At 38.9% G+C, this 23,277-nt stretch overlaps 1 protein-coding gene across 3 annotated transcripts in view; it reads left to right on the top strand.

The window, feature by feature from the left end:
- Nucleotides 1–8,701, top strand: part of ngef (neuronal guanine nucleotide exchange factor) — a gene marked incomplete at its 5' end in the record, with an annotated part of 159,513 nt that extends 150,812 nt beyond the window's left edge. For all 3 annotated transcript variants that reach the window (XM_084350029.1, XM_084350031.1, XM_084350030.1), the window contains 3 exons: nt 5,320–5,399; nt 5,496–5,600; nt 5,741–8,701. In XM_084350029.1, the coding sequence (XP_084206155.1) occupies nt 5,320–5,399; nt 5,496–5,600; nt 5,741–6,000 (445 nt within the window). In that variant the 3' untranslated portion in view covers nt 6,001–8,701. The remainder of the gene's footprint in view (nt 1–5,319; nt 5,400–5,495; nt 5,601–5,740) is intronic.
- Between the last annotated feature and the right edge of the window lie 14,576 nt (nt 8,702–23,277).

The raw sequence follows: 23,277 nt of genomic DNA, 5'->3' as shown, positions 1-23,277 counted from the left end.
CCTAATTAGCTTAGGTTTCCAATGAGTGCTTGTATTGTGAGATATGGGTAAGGGTACTGAGACAAAAATGAAGAGAGAGAAACTCTGGATGGGTTTATTTGTAAAAGCAAACTGTCTAACCACAGTATTTTGTGACACTACATGTATTATGTACTAGAGATGGAATTTATGGCTCTTTGAGGGGAGCCGGATCTTGGTGAGCCGTTCCTTTCAAAGAGCCGTTCAAAAACTGGCTCATTTGACTGATTTCTATTTCCCATTATCATATTTATGAAGTTTTAAGAAGCCAGTCGGGTGGTAACTCATTTTATCTTGGAATTAATCACTGGGAGGTAAGATGGGGTGAGATTTGGAACAAAATAATACAAAATTAGATATCCCACCAATATCTGAGTTTGAATTATTCTGAAATATTGATTATAACCTCATTTGACATGTGTGGACTAGATTTTAAAGTCTGATCTGGATTCATTGTAAATATTCCACAAGGTTGCACAAGTATTTTTTTACGCAAAGGCAGAGTGCAGCTGGGCTGCGCTCCTCCCCATGTAACTTTCTTTCCCCTCCTGTTCTCTGTCCCACTCAGGGGAGGAGCAAAGGAGGAGCTTTTGTGTGCATCTGCGTGAAACACACTGATATAAAAAAAAAAAGAACGGTTCCCAGCTGCGACTCGGTTCCCATCGTTCATGTTAACGAGCCGTATGAAAGAATCGGTTCGTTCGTGAACGTCACAACACTATTATGTACGTATGTATATGACCTGCGAGCACGCAGCTGTGAGGGAGTACTTATCTGTGGTGGATAAGTAAGGCAAAAATGAGCAGGAGTGGAGTGCTCCATTTTTGCTCGCCTGCAGAGTCCACACTTGCTCGAGAAGTTGACTTTTGACTTTTTTTGGAGGTGTGACAGTGGCTGATATTTCTTCTCTTTTGGTTGGTCACTCTAAATGCTGACCATAAACTTTTGATTGGCCTGAGACAACTGTTTTTCATTGGGTCATCATGTTGAAGCAAGTAAGTCTTACACTAATGTAAGTCTTACACTAATGTAAGAGAACAATATTAAAATGAGATCACACCATTTCATTATGATTTCAAGGTTTTGATTTTGTGTACTATATGCACTATAATTTACTTTATAGACATGCCCTGGAGATACTGTGTATAGGTACGTGTAAAAAGGAGAAATCACAGGAAATCTTTTGCTTTGTAACTGTGTGTAACTTCGATTAGTGCCCAACAGTTAGTGTGCCAACACCCCACAAAGACAGTTACAAAGCTGTAACATTCATGGTCTCCTGGGCAGTAAGGCAGAGGCTGATACAGATCATATTCCTTATCTTACATGTGCAGATTCCACCCTGAGGTATTGGTCCAAACAAAGTGCAGTCCGGTTACAACTGTAAATGTGTTTCAATCTATTGAATGGTAAACTTCACCATTCAATAGTTCTAGTCAATAGTTCAAAAGTTCACTTTTGTAAAGTAGCTACTTACTAGCATTACCAAAACACTTCCAGACTCTGCTCCACAAACACTCCTAGTGCTAATGTGTGTGGAGACGCGGGTTGGTATAGTGAAACAAACTACTCTGAGGCAAATAAAGAGGGCACCCAATCTTTAAAAACGTGTACACTTGAACACAGTGTTTGGTCTTTAATTAACACAAATGTTTTTAATGCATACAACTATATCATTTAAAAGTATGTTTACAGTGATACAGTAGCCCCTTTTAGATAGGAAATTAATGGAGGTGTAATATTCCTCCTGTGCAAAAAAGCCGCCACTGGGGTTGGCGTAAACATGTGACGTGACGTGAAGCACGAAGTTGGGTGTGAATAGTGACGTAAAACAACTGCTTTTTCTCCCGGCGAAAGCCACTACGGCTAAGCTCCTCTGCATCCTTTTCGTACAAAATACCATCTTTCACAGTTCCTCTGATCTGGTTGTTCATAATTCTCTCGGCTGTGATGGTTATCATCTCCCAGATCTCAGCGGCTTTCCAGTTGCTCATCTTGACGTCCGCGGATGAAGTGATGAACTGACAGCTGTAATCAACTGTTTCCTGCTTTTAAAACTCCCGGCTGTGGGTCGCACAACAGTGCACACGTCATTGACACCTCCGCCCATGTCATGCAATTGCCGTGACAAATCGACGTCTTGGATTTACATAGCAATGGAGGCGGCAAAAAGTGTACCCTCCGAGGCGTAAAATTGACGGACCAAAACAGACCCCAAATATGCTGCACTCTGTCTAAATTCGTGGACCTAGCCGCAAAAAGGACAGCCAAATTGGCGGCTTGCTGTCCAGTATAAAAATGACTAGGGTCTGGGCAACCCTGTCATCTCTGTAATTTCCACGTATGGCTACACCCTCCTACAACTAGGGATGGGAATCGAAAACCGGTTCTTGTTGCTAACCAGTTCCCAGTGTTTCAATTCCTTGGAATCATTTGCCAATGTTGCAAACGATTCCCTCATCGATTCCAGTGGGCGCAAATGACGTCACCACGCACGTTGCGTAGCTTGCGCAAGCTACGCAACGTGCGTGGTGACTCCAGTCCAGTACAGCCGGCAGGAAACATGGCGCCCAAGCGGTACAAACGCTCGAAAGTGTGGTTAAATTTCACGATAAAGGATGGCAACAGGGCAACTTGCAATACTTGCAAAGTGGATATTTCATCAACGGGAGGAAATACTACCAATATGCAGAAACATTTGCGCACACAGCATGCAATAACTTTGAATGAATGTCGCGTTTTCGATCAATCTCAACCCAGCAGCAGCAGCAGCAACATTAGCATGTCCTCTGTTGTTAATACTGCAGGTAACTAACACTGCCTATCATGTTAGCGCCATTTGCCTCATTGTAAAACCTGCTATTACTCAGTTAATGTTAAATGAATGCCCTCTTCTCATGCATTACATTTAGAAGATGACCATGATGAGAGTCTGACTGGCTCAGAGGCTGGCAGTACTCACTCCAGTTCATGTCTACCTCTAGCTTCTCCTTTCACTGAGGCAGGGAAGAATAAAATGACCCAGGCCAGGATAGACGAATGTCACCGAGCAGTGACTAAGTTTGTGGTAAAAGGCTTGCACCCATTTGCCACAGTAGATGCCCCTGAATTTCGGTAGGTGAATGTGTTCAATTGTATGCTAAGTCAGAGAATGTCAAAGTTGCATGTTTTCCTCTAAACTAAACTAAACAAAGTTGATGCTTATCGACCTGTTTGTTCTCCTTTTTTCCAAATGAGAATCGATAAGAGAATCGATAAAGAACCAAATCGTTTAGCAGAATCAAAAATGGAATTGGAATCGTAAAAATCTCATCAATTCCCATTCCTACCTACAACCCTTACAAACTACACATGATTAGAGGAACGCCACTCCTGGGCTGTCTACAGCGGAATTTTCAAACCTGTTTGTAATGTTTCAAACCAACATGGCGGCTCATTTGGAAACAATCTCTTGTATTACAAAACAAAAATTATAAAACATGTTGGAAGGGTTTGCGTGTCCCTGTGATCCTGGGAGCTATGTTGTCCAGGGAATTAGCTCCAGGTCGGGTCTTCCAAGGCAAATTCTAAAAGATCCTTTGATTCGGCGAACACAGGGACAGTGTTCCTTGCCCGGTACAGGGACACCAGCGGAGCCAGACCCAAGGGGGAGCTCACCGGCGAGTGTCTGGTGGTCAGGCCTTGGCCCATGGGGCCCGGTCAGGCTCAGCCCGAAATGGCAACATGGGGCCTCCCTCCTGTGGGCTCACCATCTGCAGGGGATAGAGATGGGGTCTGGTGAATTGTGTATCCGGCGGCAGGTGAGGGCATGGACCTAGGCGTCCTGACCCCTGGCTTCGAACTACTGGCCTTTGTTATGTGGAATGTCAGCTGGAGGTGGTGTGGGAGGTAGAGTGGTACCAACTAGATATAGTTGGCCTCACCTCTACGCACAGTGGCAGCTCAAACTCCTTGAGAGTGGCTGGACTCCCTCTTTTTTCAGAGTTGCCCAGGGTCAGAGAGGAGTGTGGGGACACTCACAAGCCCTCAGTTGAGCACTGCCGTGTTGGAGTTCTCGCCGAGGGATGAGAGGGTCAACTCAAAGCAATTGCAGGTCACTGGGGGGAAGGCTCTGACTGTTGTTTGTGCATATGCACCAAACAGCAGCTCAGATTACTCGGCCTTCTGCAAGTCTTTGGGTTGTGTTCTGCAAGGGGCTCCACCTGGAGACTCTATAGTTCTTCTGGGAGACTTAGACGGTGATGATGGGGAAACTTTTAAGGCAAGAAATAAGCCATGCAATTCATATTAACTCTGCAATGGCAAATATTCTTGTTTTTTATGAGTTCCCAGGAGTAGCAAATCATGGACACCCCTGATTTGGACAAAGAGACCTCAACTTTATGCAAATAAGGAATGGGAAATGTGACACCCCTCCCCTCGAAATGCAAAATGCATTGCATGGCTGCTTATATTGAAAATGAATTTGAGGCATGGTAATGATGGATTCTGTCAACATGCACCATTGCCATTGGAGCAGCCACATAGTATACATATACATAAATATATACACTATATATATATATATATATATATATATATTGGCATGCCGTTCAGGAAATTAATCTTTGAATATAATGAATGAAACTTTGAATATATTGAATGAATCCTTGAATATATGGAATGAATCCTTGAATATATTGAACAAATCCTTGAATATATGGAATGAACCTTGAATATATATTGAATGAATTCTTGAATATATTGAACAAATCCTTGAATATATGGAATGAACCTTGAATATATATTGAATGAATTCTTGAATATATTGAATGAACCTTGAATATATTATAAGAATTCTTGAATATATGGAATGAACCTTGAATATATTGAATGAATTCTTAAATATATTGAATGAACCTTGAATATATTGAATGAATTCATGAATATATTGAATGAATCTTGAATATATTGAATGAACCTTGAATACATGGAATGAACTTTGAATATATGGAATGAATCTTTGAATTTATTGAATGAAACGTTGAATATATTGAATGAACAGAGCTTGGTAAAGTCAGCGTTTTCGCGGCGGTGTCATCTTGGATATGCAAATCGTGTGCATATGCACATGATTTGATTTATTTGTCAAATCATAATATACTATAGGAGACAACAAGCAAAAATACAACCTGTTAATCTAAATAGTGTTCCCTCTGGAAGAATGAATCTACCAAATCTATGAACCTATGAATCTATGAACATACCAAACAATTAATTTATGTTTAGCTGATTACTAATCAATGGCATCCCTATGGACAGGAGTGATAAACTGCGATGGATGTGTGCTCTCACTCCTAACCGGCGCACACGTTTTATGTCAACTAGTGCCCACCAACCAGGTGAGACAGAATATCAAACCATCAATCCACACATAGTCCTTTCCTCAATATGCAGACATGGAGATATAAATATAAACTATCTGTGATTTATTTCAGACTCTCCACAAGTGCAGTGTATACAGTCATACTCATCTCAGGAGCCAGATGAACTCTCAATTGAGATGGCCGATGTTTTGAACCTACTAGAGAGAACAGATGATGGTGAATCTGCTTCTATATCCCCTTGGGAAAAAACAAAACTCTTTTCTAGCTGACATATTTAGTTTGTATATTGCTATGTATTTTTTTCCCCCTTCATCTTCATTTCACCTTTGGTCTTACTGTCGGCTTCTGTATTTCAGGCTGGATGATGGGCGAAAGACTCCATGATGGCGAAAGGGGCTGGTTCCCTAGTCGAGTAGTAGAGGACATTCAAAGCAAGGAGGTCCGAGTTCAGAACCTGAGAGAGGCTTTCAGGATTCAGCAGACACAGGAAGGTGGAGGAGGCCCACCAACTGGGGCCAGGGTTGGTTTAAGGGTGGGGAGACGAACCCCAAAGGTCTCCAACTTTTCCAGTCATTGGATTAATCAAATGGGAGAGAGCAGTGAAGTAAAGCAGTGAGTCAAAAACAAGATGAATGTAACCATTCAGAGCCATAGGCACTTAAGCAGCAAAATAATCAGAATAATAGTAGAATGACTCAATTCCCATACTATGACATCTTGTCGCTTTGATTTTCACCTCAGAATGGATATGTGGTGGTTTTTATAAATTCCCAGTTTTGGTCTCTGTAATCTGGGACAAATTATTAAAATAAGTTCATAGCATTGTACAACCAATGCTGCATGTCTAATATAAATGTGTGCTCAAGGTGTTTTGTAGGCCCACATACTGTTGTGTGTAATGCATGCAGCAAATCTCTGGTTTGGTTAGGAGCTGTGTGCATGGCAAGAACCAAAAAAGCTATTGTAAAGGTACTGTAAACTTCCCTCAGCTGTATGGGCAAGTCAAACTTTTAATGTGTTTGTTTTATTGTCAAATGTTGAAAATACTTTTAACACTTACTATTCCTCAAACCTACAACACAAGCAAGTCAAGTACCTGTGATTGGTGATCTGTGAAATACACAAAATATTATTTTATGAAAGTCAACAATGATTATTGAAAAAATGTGTATGGATGTTTAAATAACCCCAAGTCATATTCCTCCCAAAATGTATCCTATGAGTGTTAAATTCTGACTATAGCCAGACTTTCATACTGGTTGTAAAAGGTAGTTCTATTATGGAAAGCAGCAGCAGTAGTCAGGTTGGCTACAGTTACAACCATGGAGTCCAGCAGTGACATGCTTTCACAATGGCTACAAAAGTTTAGGGATGTGGTCGCACAGAAATCAGCAAGTGATAAATGGACCTTATTCACATCAAAATACAGACTCAGTCAGGCAAACTTGCACAGCCTGCAGACCTTTAACATTCTAGCTATCAATTTGTTGAGGTAAAATTTAGACATTTTTACTCCATGCTTCCTGAGGCAACTCGTTGGATCGGCTCAATGGGTACTTCGTACATACCATACAGTCAAGCATCTCAAAAAACAGCTCAATGATGAAACCATTGGCCACTCTATTCTAAACAGAATACCAGCTGACTGCTTATTCCTTAAAGAGATCTTGCATGGTTTGGAGCCGTGCTATCCTGTTGTAGGATAAAGTTGGCTCCAACTGTGGAAGGCTTCATCCACAGGGTATGGCAGAGTGTTGCAAAATGGAGTAATAGCCTTCCTAATTCATGATCCATTTAACCCTGTAGAAAACTCCCAATTTTCCAGCACTAAAGCCCTCCAGACCATCATATTTCTTCAACCATTTTGACAGACAGAGTCAGGTACTCCTCCAGCATCTTTTCATTTGTTCTACATCTCACTAATGTTCTTCTATGGGATCCTTACATCCAAAGATCGAACAACTTTAACACTTTTTTCCCAGTCTTCCTCTGTCTGTGTTCTTTTGCCCATCTTAATCTTTTCCTTTCATTAGCCAGTCTTAGGTATGGCTTTATCTTTTCAACTCTGCCTAGAAGGCCAGCATCCTGGAGTTGGCTCTTCACTGTTGATGTTCAGACTGGTGTTTCACAGGTATCAATTACTGAAGCTGCCGGTTAAGGAACTGTGAGGCATCCCTTTCTCAATAGCTGATGTACTTGTTCTCTTGCTCAGTTGTGCACCAAGGCCTGCCACTTTTCTTTCTAATCTGGTGAGAGTCAGTTTGCAGTGTTCTTTGAAGGTAGTAGTACACACTATCGTTTGAAATCTTCAGGTTTTTGGAGACTTCTCTAATGGATAAGCATTCATTTCTCAGAACAAGAATGGACTAAGGAGTTTTAAGAAGAAAGTTATTATTTTTTGCCCATTGTGAGGCTATGTTGATGCTCCAGATACTCAACTAGCCCAAGGAAGGCCAATGTTATTGCTTCTTTAACCAGCACAACAGTTTTCAGCTGCACTAACAAAATTGCTAAAGGGTTTTCTAATGACCAGTTAGCCTTTTAATATGATAAAATCTGAAAATGGTCCTCCATACACCTATGCAGATATTCCATTGAAAATCTGTCATTCCAGCTAAAATAGTTTTTTATCACACTCAAAATGACCAGACTGTATTTCTGATACAGAAAAACAATAAGTCATTTAACAGTCCTTACCTCACAAAAAAAAAAAGAAGAAAAATAAAAAGTCAGTAGATAATTTCGGATCAAGTCTTCACATTTTAAAACTTCTTCAAATCAGGATCCTCAGGATGATTTCTCCTTTTTTTCCTTGTGAATGATGAGATCTACATTTACTGAGTGGCAGACAAAAGGCCTACTCTTGGAAATACTGGACAACCACAATTGTCACAGTCAAACAGTCCAAACAAAGAGCACCTCTACCTGCCATGAACTCAAGCCTACAGGTTCTGTTCTCTGTCAAAGAACAAACTACTCATTAACAACTGTCTTTTAAGCATACAATGTTTAATGCTCAAAATATATATTTGGTTTGAAATGACACTTAAAAATTGTCAATTTAAGGAGTACACATGCATAAACACACATACACAAGGGATAAATCATGTAATAGCAATTTAATGCCAAATAGCAGTGTCATAATGTATCAACACTATGAACAACTGTGAGTAAGCCTGATTGTAAAGCCTGTGTATCTTTAAATACGATGTATAGTAATGCAGACATTCAATGTTTAAACCATTCATTTCTCAGCAACTGTCATTTCATTTTGAAAGATGTAAATTATTGCTCATTAAAAGCAAATATCAAATGTGCCCGACTTGCTGATTATTTAACTATTTAATTATTTTAATCATTTTCTCTCACATAATTCATAACCAAAGCTGTTCTTTTCCCTCTTAACTCCAGTGTTTGAGATAGAGCAAAGATACATGCAGCCTCTGTCACACATGCTAGCAGGAAGCTTCACACAAAGGTTTATTGTCATCACCAACTGCAATACTTACATTCACATTCTGGGGGACTGCACTAAAACAAGAGTTATGGGAGTGTGGGTCAACAACTGAAGGAGACATGGCTTCATTATGTGACATGGAGAGTGTCAACATATAGGGAGTATTCCCTGTTTTATTACAGTTAGGGGAAAGCAACAGAATTCAGCTGAACCAAACTTGCAAATACTAAAAAAACACAAAACAAATTCCAGTTGTAACAACTGTTCATTTCTCCCTGCACACAAAAGCCAACTTAGCTGTAAGAAAGAGAACTTCCTCTCTTCTGCTTGTCAGTGTCAGTGAACAATAATTATTTTGTAGTTTGATATTGAACTGTGTCCACTCTTTGAAACAGTGGTCTGATTTGAACATCTCCAACATTGGGCATGCTATTCAGGCATTATTTTATTAGTTTGATTGTAAGGCACAGTCAGACATGTGATCTCATATACACACAAACATGACAGAAAAATCTGTCCGGTTTACAGTAGAGTGTGCCTAAAGACTTGGCAATGTTGAGCAAAGAGCCTGGGCAACAGACCCAGGGCCACAGGGGTAGGCTACATGAAGTAACTGTGAATCAGACTTAAATTTTGGGCCACTTTGGAGCTCAAGAGGGCAAAGATCTGGGCGAGTGTTTTTATTTCCAGCCCTTAAAAGGATAACTGCACTAGTCTACTTATCCTGCATTCACTGCCAGCTGGTGGAGATAACATGCTGTGTAGCAGTGATTTACTGTGACAGGAGCGTTCCAAGCTACATCCCAACTGAGCATAGATACAAGCAGGGTTACATTTGTTGGCATATGCCTCTGAAAGAAGTAAGTGACCTTCTATTCTGTGTCTGTCAGCTGAGTGCAGCTGCCTTTGATAAGACTGAAGTAAACAAACCCCTCTATCAGTCCTTGGATACATTTGTCCCTCACTAAGAAGCACATCTCAGGCTAGACTGATAATTCTGTCTGAGTGCAGAATGCAAAGATAGCGTATATAGCATGTAGTTTGACCCAGGTCACTCTTAAACCTGAGCATGCAGCGATGGGTTAAATACACTACTGATCGGAATGCTCGTCAGAATGGTAGTGGTTGGCAGACTGTACCGGTCGCTCTTATTCTCCTTGATCAAGACTGTCAATAAAGCTGCTTCTTAAGACATCGGGTCTTCATAACAACAAGCCCACCCGCTCTACAGAATTTTCATCACAGATTTCGTGTCACAAAACAAGGATCTGAAAAAAAACAGCGGGTAAGTGCTGAAGTTACTTTAACCATGACTGTTTTACAAGATCATAAAGAAACTGTGTTTTTTTCCAGGCCAATGTTATTGCACAACAGTTTTCACACTAACAAAATTGCTAGGATAGGTTCACCTCTGGACCTCAGCTCTCCCTACTGGTGCGGGGGAGCGGTTAAGCAGGGGACTCATCTAATAGTGCACAACTAATGCAATTAGTAGGCTAAAGTCAATCACATCACAAATTGCTTTCAAATAAAGCACATTTCAGTCATAATAAGATAGATAGATAGATAGATAGATAGATAGATAGATAGATAGATAGATAATTTAACCCTTGTGTGGTGTTTATATTTTTGTTATCAGCCAATGTTCGTAGGTCTGGTGGACCTGCTGCATTTTGGGGTTTTTAATTCAACACAATCAAACAATTTTATGTTAAAATACTCAACAGATGTTTACTTCATCCCAATTACAAGTAATATAAACAGCATATATGGTTAATTTTTGCCCTTTACCTTTGTTAGATCACATTTATGAAGTGCTACTCGTTTTAAATAAATATTGCTTCCCGCAAGACAGAGGGTAAAATGTGCGGGAATGTGAGCGCAGACAGTGTTGGTACTTGAATTTTGCAACAATGTTGCAACCTTGTGCGGGAACGGCAGGGGCAGAAACACCTTGAAAAAAAAAAAAATTAATCGTATCATTTTTCTTTTGATAAAAAATGAAAACGGGTCCCACAGACCCGAACACCATACATGGGTTAAAGCACATTATTTGTGTGTTTTAGAGTGAGTGTTATAAAGTCTGATGGCACCAGGTAAGAGTGATTTCCTGTACCGTTCCTTTAGGCAGCGGGGTTGAATGAGTCTGCTGCTGAAGCTGCTCTTAAGCTTGTCCAGAGTTTTGTGGAGGGGTTTAGAGACATTGTCCATGATTGCCAGCAGTTTTGCCAGCATCCTGTCCTCCACCACCTCCTCCAGGGTGTGAAGCTTAGAGCCAACAACAGACCATGCCTCATGAGTTTTTTCAGTCTGTTGGACACCGCCCCAGGACACTGCAGCGAAGAAGATGGTGCTAGCAACAACAGACTGATATTGTATAATAATAGTGTGAATATTAGTTTAGTAAAAAGTAATTTTTTCTACCTGCCATTCAGTTCTGTTCTCCGTCAAAGAACAAACTAAAAAAGAGCTGGATGGTGCATTCACTGAAAGTGCTTTTAAAATGTATACAGAATGTGTATAACTTGAAAAGAATTGGTCAAGGAATCTGAGTCAGAAGTTGGATAAATATTACGGCAAACACGGTTTCATTTGTTCTTTAATTCATTTTTGGTCAAAACTCACTTATAGCAAATTCAAGCTCTTCACGTGAAGGAGAGGTATCGCAGGTCCAAGTGTGTGAAGGAGAGGTATGGCAGGTCCTTCCTTCCTGCTGCTGTCAGACTCTACAATCAGCACTGCTCTCAGTAGACCTTACTGTGCACTGTGCAATAAAACCTGTATACATAACTCATTTCTGTATTTCACTGAAAAATGTTTTAAGTTTCCTACCGTGGAATGGTTGAAGTTGGATAAACAGTATGGCAAACATGGTTTCAGTTGTTCTTTAATTAAAGAACAATTGAAACCATGTTTGCCATAATATTAATCCAAGAGAAGCGAAAAAGGTTTTTCAAGGAAGTTTCCTTCCCAGAGATGTTTGAAGTTGGATAAAAACAACCAAGGAATGAGAGAAGCGTCTTTTCGCACTGTTAAGTAGATTAAGCTGTATTTCACTGAAAACAGGTGTAGTGTTCTGCAATCATATACAACAGATATACTATTGCTACTTTATACCACAAGGGGGCACTGTTGTATGTTGTATAAGGCAGGTCGTAGTTAACACGCTGTACGTGGAGAGTAGGGGTGTGCAGAGCGGCCGATATTTCGGGGTGGAGCTTTATTGCTCTAGGGGTGACTATTAACTAATATCTTGACCGCCATGTTGATAGGTGAAAGTGGGCGTGGCCTGTTCCTCATTAACCATCATTGTTTGCTTTTTAATCATTTATGGCGAACTGGAAAGACTTAGAGACATGAAACTTGGTACATCGAATATAAATGACGTCCAAATGCTGCTCAAACCATTTGATGCCGATCGGCCTAATCGGGGCGCTATAACATAGAGTGTAAACTTCGAAAGGCGCTCCTCACCAAGCCATAAGTGCTATTGACTTGAAATTTTTCCTACACATCTTCCTAATATTCCTCTACAAAAGAAAGCCTCTTTAGGGTGGCCTCTTCAGGGTGGCTGGTTTGGGACGAAAGAGGTTAGAACCCGCGGATTGCCGCTTGCGGCTATATTTATTATTATTATTATTTGTTTTCTGCCGCTTGAGCTCAAATTCCCGTGAGCTGGAATGGCAGAGAAACTTGAAACTTGGCCCAATGATTGGAAATGATGTGCATCAACTTTTATTAAAATATGAGCCCAGTCGGCCAGATGGTGGCGTTGTAATAAAGGCTTGAAAATGCGTTTTTCAGAAGGCCACGCCCCTCACACCGTAAGTCCGATTGACTTGAAATTTTACACACATGTCCAGCTCAATGTGCTCTACAAAAAAGCCTCTAGAACCATAAAGGTCCGCCTAACTAGATTTTTTGCTAATTTGCATAATGTGAAAAACAGTAAAGTGAATAAAACTTTTGCAAAATTGACCCTATCAACACCAAATTTGGTATACAGCCTCGGGGGATGACAAGACAAGTTTCTATTATAAATGAGCCAGATTGGTCAAAAAACATGGCCGCCACGGACCAATTAATGTTCGCAATGGGCGGGGCTTAGAAATGATTGGCCATAACTCTTACACCCTTTGACCTATCATCACAAAACTTGGTGGGCAGGTCCACAACGGGACTGGGAATCTGCCTACCAAAGCATTTTGAGCTCAACCTATAGGGGGCGCCATAAATGCCACACATGCATATCTCAAAGACCATTGGACGGAATTTCACCAAATTTGGCATGCATGCTCTAGGGGTGACTATTAACTAATATCTTGACCGCCATGTTGATAGGTGAAAGTGGGCGTGGCCTGTTCCTCATTAACCATCATTGTTTGCTTTTTAATCATTTATGGCGAACTGGAAAGACTTAGAGACATGAAACTTGGTACATCGAATATAAATGACGTCCAAATGCTGCTCAAAACATTTGATGCCAATCGGCCTAATGGGGGCGCTATAACATAGAGTGTAAACTTGGAAAGGCGCTCCTCACCAAGCCATAAGTGCTATTGACTTGAAATTTTTTCTACACGCCCTGCTGATAGTCCTCTACAAAAAAGCCTTTTGCACCATGAAAGCTGATATTACAGATGCTTTGCTAATTTGCATAATGTGAAAAACAGTAAAGTGAATAAAACTTTTGCAAAATTGACCCTATCAACACCAAATTTGGTATACGGCCTCGGGGGATGACAAGACAAGTTTCTATTATAAATGAGCCAGATTGGTCAAAAAACATGGCCGCCACGGACCAATGAATGTTTGCAATGGGCGGAGCTTAGAAATGATTGGCCATAACTCTTACACCCTTTGCCCTATCATCACAAAACTTGGTGGGCAGGTCCACAACGGGACTGGGAATCTGCCTACCAAAGCATTTTGAGCTCAACCTATAGGGGGCGCCATAAATGCCACACGTGTATCTCAAAGACCACTGGACGGAATTTCACCAAATTTGGCACGAATGCTCTAGGGGTGACTATTACCTAATATATTCACTGCCATGTTGATAGGTTAAAGTGGGCGTGGCCTGTTCGTCATTAACCGCCATTGTTTGCGTTTTAATAATTTATGGTGAGCAACAAGGACCTACAGACATGAAACTTGGTAGGTCGAGTGTAAATGATGTCCAAATGCTGCTCAAAACATTTGATCCCAATTGGCCTAATGGGGGGCGCTATAACATAAGAGTGTAGGCTTCGAAAGGCTCTCCCCACCAAGCCATATGTGCTATTGACTTGAAATTTTTCGTACATGTCCTCCTGATAGTCCTCTACAAAAAAAAGCCTCTTCAGGGTGGCTGGTTTGGGACGAAAAAGGTTAGAACCCGCGGATTGCCGCTTGCGGCTATATTTATTATTATTATTTGTTTTCTGCCGCTTGAGCTCAAATTCCCGTGAGCTGGAATGGCCCAGAAACTTGAAACTTGGCCCAATGATTGGAAATGATGTGCATCAACTTTTATTAAAATATGAGCCCTGTCGGCCAGATGGTGGCGCTGTAACAAAGGCTTGAAAATGCGTTTTTCAGAAGGCCACGCCCCTCACACCGTAAGTCCGATTGACTTGAAATTTGACACACATGTCCAGCTCAATGTGCTCTACAAAAAAGCCTCTAGAACCATATAGGTCCGCCTAACTAGATTTTTTGCTAATTTGCATAATGTGAAAAACAGTAAAGTGAATAAAACTTTTGCAAAATTGACCCTATCAACACCAAATTTGGTATACAGCCTCGGGGGATGACAAGACAAGTTTCTATTATAAATGAGCCAGATTGGTCAAAAAACATGGCCGCCACGGACCAATTAATGTTCGCAATGGGCGGAGCTTAGAAATGATTGGCCATAACTCTTACACCCTTTGACCTATCATCACAAAACTTGGTGGGCAGGTCCACAACGGGACTGGGAATCTGCCTACCAAAGCATTTTGAGCTCAACCTATAGGGGGCGCCATAAATGCCACACATGCATATCTCAAAGACCATTGGACGGAATTTCACCAAATTTGGTATGCATGCTCTAGGGGTGACTATTAACTAATATCTTGACCGCCATGTTGATAGGTGAAAGTGGGCGTGGCCTGTTCGTCATTAACCGTCATTGATTGCGTTTTAGTCATTTATGGTGAGCCAGAAGGACCTACAGACATGAAACTTGGCAGGTCTAGTGTAAATGATGTCGAAATGCTGCATAAAACATTTGATCACAATTGGCCTAATGGGGGCGCTATAACATAAGAGTGTAAGCTTCAAAAGGCTCTCCCCACGAACCTATGAGTGCTATTGACTTGAAATTTCTTGTACATGTCCTCCTGATAGTACTCTACAAATAAAGCCTCTTCAGGGTGGCTGATTTGGGACGAAAAAGGTTAGAACCCGCGGATTGCCGCTTGCGGCTATATTTAGTGTGAATGCTGACACAGCATTCACACTATTGTTCTTCCGGAATTTATTAAAGTTATTAGTGTGAATGCTTCAAAGCATTCACACTATTGTTCTTCTGGAATTTATTATTATTAGTGTGAATGCTGACACAGCATTCACAGTATTGTTCTTCCGGAATTTATTAGTGTGAATGCTGACACAGCATTCACACTATTGTTCTTCTGGAATTTATTATTATTATTATTAGTGTGAATGCTCCAAAGCATTCACACTATTGTTCTTCCGGAATTTATTAAAGTTATTATTAGTGTGAATGCTCCAAAGCATTCACACTATTGTTCTTCCGGAATTTATTAAAGTTATTATTATTAGTGTGAATGCTTCAAAGCATTCACACTATTGTTCTTCTGGAATTTATTAGTGTGAATGCTTCAAAGCATTCACACTATTGTTCTTCCGGAATTTATTATTAGTGTGAATGCTGACACAGCATTCACACTATTGTTCTTCTGGAATTTATTATTATTCCTGCTTCCGTACGTTTTTCAGCACCTATCTCCTCCTACAAATTTTGAGCTACAGAAACCATTCAACTATCAAAATGTGCAGCTCGTTAAGGACATTCTTGCTTGTATTTTTGGTGTTTCTATCTTTTATACTTTTGGAAATATTCAGCTTTTTCTGCAAAATTTTCCCCATTCATCCTTATGAGGATTTTTTCAAATTTCATTCTACTACTACTTCAGCATACGTTCAGCTATAGAAACCGTTCAACTATCAAAATGTTCAGCTATTTATGCTCTTTCAGCCTTGTACTTTTCAGCTTTTTAGCTTTTCAACTTTTTCAAATATTCAGCTTTTTCAAAAAAAAATTTAACATTGAAACAAATGGGAAAATCCTCAAATCCTCCTCAAAACTCATCCACTTTCAACCTCTTCTGCTCCCTCATACTTTGAGCTAGAGACACCATTCCAACTTTAAACTATTCACAAGACCTTGAACTATTGAACTTGTTTTTCAAAATTTGAAAATCTTTTACGGATTTGAAATTATCACAGTTTTAGTTTTAAGGATTTTTAGCTCATCTTCTGGGTTTATAATGGGTGTGTATTGCGTGAGCTAGAGTGCGGAACATCATCGCTAGAGTGGAGAGCAGCTGGAAAAAGTTTAGAAAAAACTCTCTTCAGCTTGATTTGGGTCCCACAGCTTTTACTTCACATAGACAATATATACATAGAAATGTAGGAAATCTTGTTGGCTTTCAGATGATGGTCTTATTTCAGATGTAGGACTTAAACTTTTGGCTGTAGAAGCCCTCGAGCGGCAAGCACTCCAGCAACTCCCCCATAAGGCGCAGTGTTAATTTTGAGCCTAAATCTCTGGAGTGGAGCAGACGGTACCGATTTTGTATCTCGCTGTTGTGCCCTCATTTTTCATTCTACAGAAATAAAAAACACATCACATGGTTCAGCAATGTCTCCTGTTACTCACTGTATACATATTTTGGCCATAACCATTACACTTTTTTCTAAACCTGCAGCTGTTTGGGAGGTGTTTTCCCATTCATTCTTATGGGGACATTTTCAAATTTCATTCTGCTACTGCTCCAGCATATGTGCTGCTACAGAAACTGTTTGGCTGTCAAACTGTTCAGCTTTTTAACCTCTTTCAGCCTATTACTTTCAGCTTTTCAACCTTTTCAGCTTTTTCAAATATTCAGCTTCATGTTCAGCCATAGAAACCATTCAACTATCAAAATCTTAAGCTTTTTAAGCTCTTTCAACCTTGTACTTTTCAGCTTTTCAACTTTTTAAGCTCTCAAATATTCAGCTTCGTGCCTCTACAGCTTTTTCAAGTATTCAGCTTCATGTGCAGCTATAGAAACCATTCAACTATCAAAATATTCAGCTTTATGTTCAGCTATAGAAACCATTCAACTATCAAAATATTCAGATTTATGTTCAGCTATAGAAACCATTCAACTATCAAAACATTCAGCTTTATGTTCAGCTATAGAAACCGTTCAACTATCAAAATATTCAGCTTTATGTTCAGCTATAGAAACCGTTCAACTATCAAAATATTCAGCTTTATGTTCAGCTATAGAAACCGTTCAACTATCAAAACATTCAGCTTTATGTTCAGCTATAGAAACCATTCAACTATCAAAATATTCAGCTTCATGTTCAGCTAGAGAAACTGTTAAACTATCAAAATATTCAGCTTCATGTACAGCTAGAGAAACTGTTCAACTATCAAAATGTTCAGCTTTTTAAGCTCTTTCAACCTATTACTTTTCAGCCTTTCTGCCTTTTCAACTTTTGAAAAAATCAGCTTTTTCTGCAAATTCTTGACCATTCATTCTCATAGTTTCATGCATTTTTTATGCATTAGGCAAGTGTTTTCCAGCACATTCAGCAGATTTTGCAAAATCACTTCAGCAATCAGCATTCACACTGTATTTTCGCAGGAAATACAATTTTTCTAGTTATTATTAGTGTGAATGCTTCAAAGCATTCACACTATTGTTCTTCCGGAATTTATTAAAGTTATTATTAGTGTGAATGCTTCAAAGCATTCACACTATTGTTCTTCTGGAATTTATTATTATTATTAGTGTGAATGCTTCAAAGCATTCACACTATTGTTCTTCTGGAATTTATTATTATTCCTGCTTCCGTACGTTTTTCAGCACCTATCTCCTCCTACAAATTTTGAGCTACAGAAACCATTCAACTATCAAAATGTGCAGCTCGTTAAGGACATTCTTGCTTGTATTTTTGGTGTTTCTATCTTTTATACTTTTGGAAATATTCAGCTTTTTCTGCAAAATTTTCCCCATTCATCCTTATGAGGATTTTTTCAAATTTCATTCTACAACTACTTCAGCATACGTTCAGCTATAGAAACCGTTCAACTATCAAAATGTTCAGCTTTTTAAGCTCTTTCAGCCTTGTACTTTTCAGCTTTTTAGCTTTTCAACTTTTTCAAATATTCAGCTTTTTCAAAAAAAAAATTAACATGGAAACAAATGGGAAAATCCTCAAATCCTCCTCAAAACTCATCCACTTTCAACCTCTTCTGCTCCCTCATACTTTGAGCTAGAGACACCATTCCAACTTTAAACTATTCACAAGACCTTGAACTATTGAACTTGTTTTTCAGTTTTTGAAAATCTTTTACGGTTTTGAAATTATCACAGTTTTAGTTTTAAGGATTTTTAGCTCCTCTTCTGGGTTTATAATGGGTGTGTATTGCGTGAGCTAGAGTGCGGAACATCACCGCTAGAGTGGAGAGCAGCTGGAAAAAGTTTAGAAAAAACTCTCTTCAGCTTGATTTGGGTCCCACATCTTTTACTTCACATAGACAATATATACATAGAAATGTAGGAAATCTTGTTGGCTTTCAGATGATGTTCTTATTTCAGATGTAGGACTTAAACTTTTGGCTGTAGAAGCCCTTGAGCGACAAGCACTCCAGCAACTCCCCCATAAGCCGCAATGTTAACTTTGAGCCTAAATTTCTGGAGTGGAGCAGACGGTACCGGTTTTGTCTCTCGCTCTTGTGCCCTCATTTTTCACTCTACAGAAATAAAAAACACATCACATGGTTCAGCAATGTCTCCTGTTACTCACTGTATACATATTTTGGCCATAACCATTACACTTTTTTCTAAACCTGCAGCTGTTTGGGAGGTGTTTTCCCATTCATTCTTATGGGGACATTTTCAACTTTGGTTCTGCTACTGCTCCAGCATATGTGCAGCTACAGAAACTGTTTGGCTGTCAAACTGTTCAGCTTTTCAACCTTTTCAGCTTTTTCAAATATTCAGCTTTATGTTCAGCCATAGAAACCATTCAACTATCAAAATCTTAAGCTTTTTAAGCTCTTTCAACCTTGTACTTTTCAGCTTTTCAACTTTTTAAGCTCTCAAATATTCAGCTTTCTGCCTCTACCGCTTTTTCAAGTATTCAGCTTCATGTTCAGCTAAAGAAACCGTTCAGCTATTAAAATCTTCAGCTTTTTAAGCTCTTTCAAACTTGTACTTTTCAGTTTTTCAACCTTTTCAGCTTTTTTAAATATTCAGCTTTTTGTATTTCAGCTTCTTCAAGTATTCAGCTTCATGTTCAGCTATAGAAACCGTTCAACTATCAAACTGTTCAGCTTCTTAAGCTTTTTCAACCTATTACTTTTCAGCCTTTCTGCCTTTTCAGCTTTTTCAAGTATTCAGCTTTATGTTCAGCTATAGAAACCGCTCAGCTATTAAAATCTTCAGCTTTATTTAAGCTCTTTCAACCTTGTACTTTTCAGCTTTTCAACCTTTTCAGCTGTTTCAAATATTCAGCTTTCTGCCTTTTCAGCTTTTTCAAGTATTCAGCTTTATGTTCAGCTAGAAAACTGTTAAGCTGTCAATTTGTTCAGCTTTTTAAGCTCTTTCAGACTATTACTTTCAGCTTTTCAACCTTTTCAGCTTTTTCAAATATTCAGCTTTATGTTCAGCTATAGAAACCATTCAACTATCAAAATATTCAGCTTTATATTCAGCTATAGAAACCATTCAACTATCAAAATATTCAGCTTTATGTTCAGCTATAGAAACCAGCTATAGAAACTGTTCAACTATCAAAATATTCAGCTTTATGTTCAGCTATAGAAACCGTTCAACTATCAAAACATTCAGCTTTATGGTCAGCTATAGGAACCGTTCAACTATCAAAATATTCAGCTTTATGTTCAGCTATAGAAACCATTCAACTATCAAAATATTCAGCTTCATGTTCAGCTATAGAAACCGTTCAACTATCAAAATGTTCAGCTTTTTAAGCTCTTTCAACCTATTACTTTTCAGCCTTTCTTCCGTGTCACCTTTTGAAAAAATCTGCTTTTTCTGCAAATTCTTGACCATTCATTCTCATAGTTTTATGCATTTTTTTATGCATTAGGCAAGTGTTTTCCAGCACATTTAGCAGATTTTGCAAAATCACTTTAGCCGTCAGCATTCACACTGTATTTTCGCAGGAAATACAATTTTTCTAGTTATTATTATTATTCCTGCTTCCGTACGTTTTTCAGCTCTCTTCAGCTCCTTCAAATTTTGAGCTACAGAAACCATCCAACTATCAAAATGTGCAGCTCATTAAGGACATTCTTGCTTGTATTTTTGGTATTTCTATCTTTTATACTTTTGGAAATATTCAGCTTTTTCTGCAAAATTTTCCCCATTCATCCTTATGGGGAATTTCTCAAATTTCGCCCTGCTACTACTTCAGCATACGTTCAGCTATAGAAACCGTTCAACTATCAAAATGTTCAGCTTTTTATGCTCTTTCAGCCTTATACTTTTCAGCTTTTTAGCTTTTCAACTTTTTCAAATATTCAGCTTTTTCAAAACTAAAACCAATTTTTTTTCCCATTCATCCTTATGGGGATTTTTTCAAATTTCATTCTGCTACTACTTCAGCATACATTCAGCTATAGAAACCGTTCAACTATCAAAATGTTCAGCTTTTTAAGCTCTTTCAGCCTTATACTTTTCAGCTTTTTAGCTTTTCAACTTTTTCAAATATTCAGCTTTTTCAAAAAAAAATTTAACATGGAAACAAATGGGAAAATCTTCAAATCCTCCTCAAAACTCATGGACTTTCAACCTCTTCTGCTCCCTCATACTTTGAGCTAGATACACCGTTCCAACTTTAAAATAGTCACAAGACCTTGAACTATTAGGCATGTGTTTAGTTTTTGAAAATCTTTTACGGTTTTGAAATTATCACAGTTTTAGTTTGAAGGATTTTTAGCTCCTCTTCTGGGTTTATAATGGGTGTGTATTGCGTGAGCTAGAGTGGGTGACATCATCGCTAGAGTGGAGAGCAGCTGCAAAAACTTTAGAAAAAACTCTCTTCAGCTTGATTTGGGTCCCACATCTTTTACTTCACATAGACAATATATACATAGAAATGTAGGACATCTTGTTGGCTTTCATATGATGTTCTTATTTCAGATGTGCGACTTAAACTTTTGGCTGTGGAAGCCCTAGAGTGACAAGCACTCCAGCAACTCCCCCATAAGCCGCAGTGTTAACTTTGAGCCTAAATCTCTGGAGTGGAGCAGATGGTACCGGTTTTGTCTCTCGCTCTTGTGCCCTCATTTTTCACTCTACAGAAATAAAAAACACATCACATGGTTCAGCAATGTCTCCTGTTACTCACTGTATACATATTTTGGCCATAACCATTACACTTTTTTCTAAACCTGCAGGTGTTTGGGAGGTGTTTTCCCATTCATTCTTATGGGGACATTTTCAACTTTGGTTCTGCTACTGCTCCAGCATCTGTGCAGCTACAGAAACTGTTTGGCTGTCAAACTGTTCAGCTTTTTAAGCTCTTTCAGCCTATTACTTTCAGCTTTTCAACTTTTTCAGCTTTTTCAAATATTCAGCTTTATGTTCAGCTATAGAAGCCATTCAACTATCAAAATCTTAAGCTTTTTAAGCTCTTTCAACCTTGTACTTTTCAGCTTTTCAACTTTTTAAGCTCTCAAATATTCAGCTTCATGTTCAGCTATAGAAACCGTTCAACTATCAAAATGTTCAGCTTTTTAAGCTTTTTCAACCTTGTACTTTTCAGCCTTTCTGCCTTTTCAGCTTCTGAAAAAAATCAGCTTTTCCTGCAAATTCTTGACTATTCATTCTCATAGTTTTATGCATGTTTTGTGGATTAGGCAAGTGTTTTCCAGCACATTCAGCAGATTTTGCGAAATCACTTCAGCAATCAGCATTCACACTGTATTTTCGCAGGAAATACAATTTTTCTAGTTATTAGTGTGAATGCTTCAAAGCATTCACACTATTGTTCTTCTGGAATTTATTATTAGTGTGAATGCTTCAAAGCATTCACACTATTGTTCTTCTGGAATTTATTATTATTATTATTATTATTCCTGCTTCCGTACGTTTTTCAGCTCTCTTCAGCTCCTTCAAATTTTGAGCTACAGAAACCATCCAACTATCAAAATGTGCAGCTCATTAGGGACATTCTTGCTTGTATTTTTGGTATTTCTATCTTTTATACTTTTGGAAATATTCAGCTTTTTCTGCAAAATTTTCCCCATTCATCCTTATGGGGAATTTCTCAAATTTCGCCCTGCTACTACTTCAGCATACGTTCAGCTATAGAAACCGTTCAACTATCAAAATGTTCAGCTTTTTATGCTCTTTCAGCCTTATACTTTTCAGCTTTTTAGCTTTTCAACTTTTTCAAATATTCAGCTTTTTCAAAACTAAAACCACATTTTTTTCCCATTCATCCTTATGGGGATTTTTTCAAATTTCATTCTGCTACTACTTCAGCATACATTCAGCTATAGAAACCGTTCAACTATCAAAATGTTCAGCTTTTTAAGCTCTTTCAGCCTTATACTTTTCAGCTTTTTAGCTTTTCAACTTTTTCAAATATTCAGCTTTTTCAAAAAAAAATTTAACATGGAAACAAATGGGAAAATCTTCAACTCCTCCTCAAAACTCATGGACTTTCAACCTCTTCTGCTCCCTCAAACTTTGAGCTAGATACACCATTCCAACTTTAAACTATTCACAAGACCTTGAACTATTGGGCATGTGTTTAGTTTTTGAAAATCTTTTACAGTTTTGAAAAAATCACAGTTTTAGTGTGAAGGATTTTTAGCTCCTCTTCTGGGTTTATAATGGGTGTGTATTGCGTGAGCTAGAGTGGGTGACATCATCGCTAGAGTGCAGAGCAGCTGCAAAAACTTTAGAAAAAACTCTCTTCAGCTTGATTTGGGTCCCACAGCTTTTACTTCACATAGACAATATATACATAGAAATGTAGGAAATCTTGTTGGCTTTCATATGATGGTCTTATTTCAGATGTGCGACTTAAACTTTTGGCTGTAGAAGCCCTAGAGCGACAAGAACTCCAGCAACTCCCCCATAAGCCGCAATGTTAAATTTGAGCCTAAATTTCTGGAGGAGAGCAGACGGT

The sequence above is a fragment of the Pagrus pagrus genome, assembly GCF_965226575.1.
Source record: "Pagrus pagrus genome assembly, chromosome: 4".
Lineage (NCBI taxonomy): Eukaryota > Metazoa > Chordata > Actinopteri > Spariformes > Sparidae > Pagrus > Pagrus pagrus.
The sequence above is the reverse complement of the archived record's forward strand: the minus strand, read 5'-3'. Positions and strand labels throughout refer to the sequence as shown.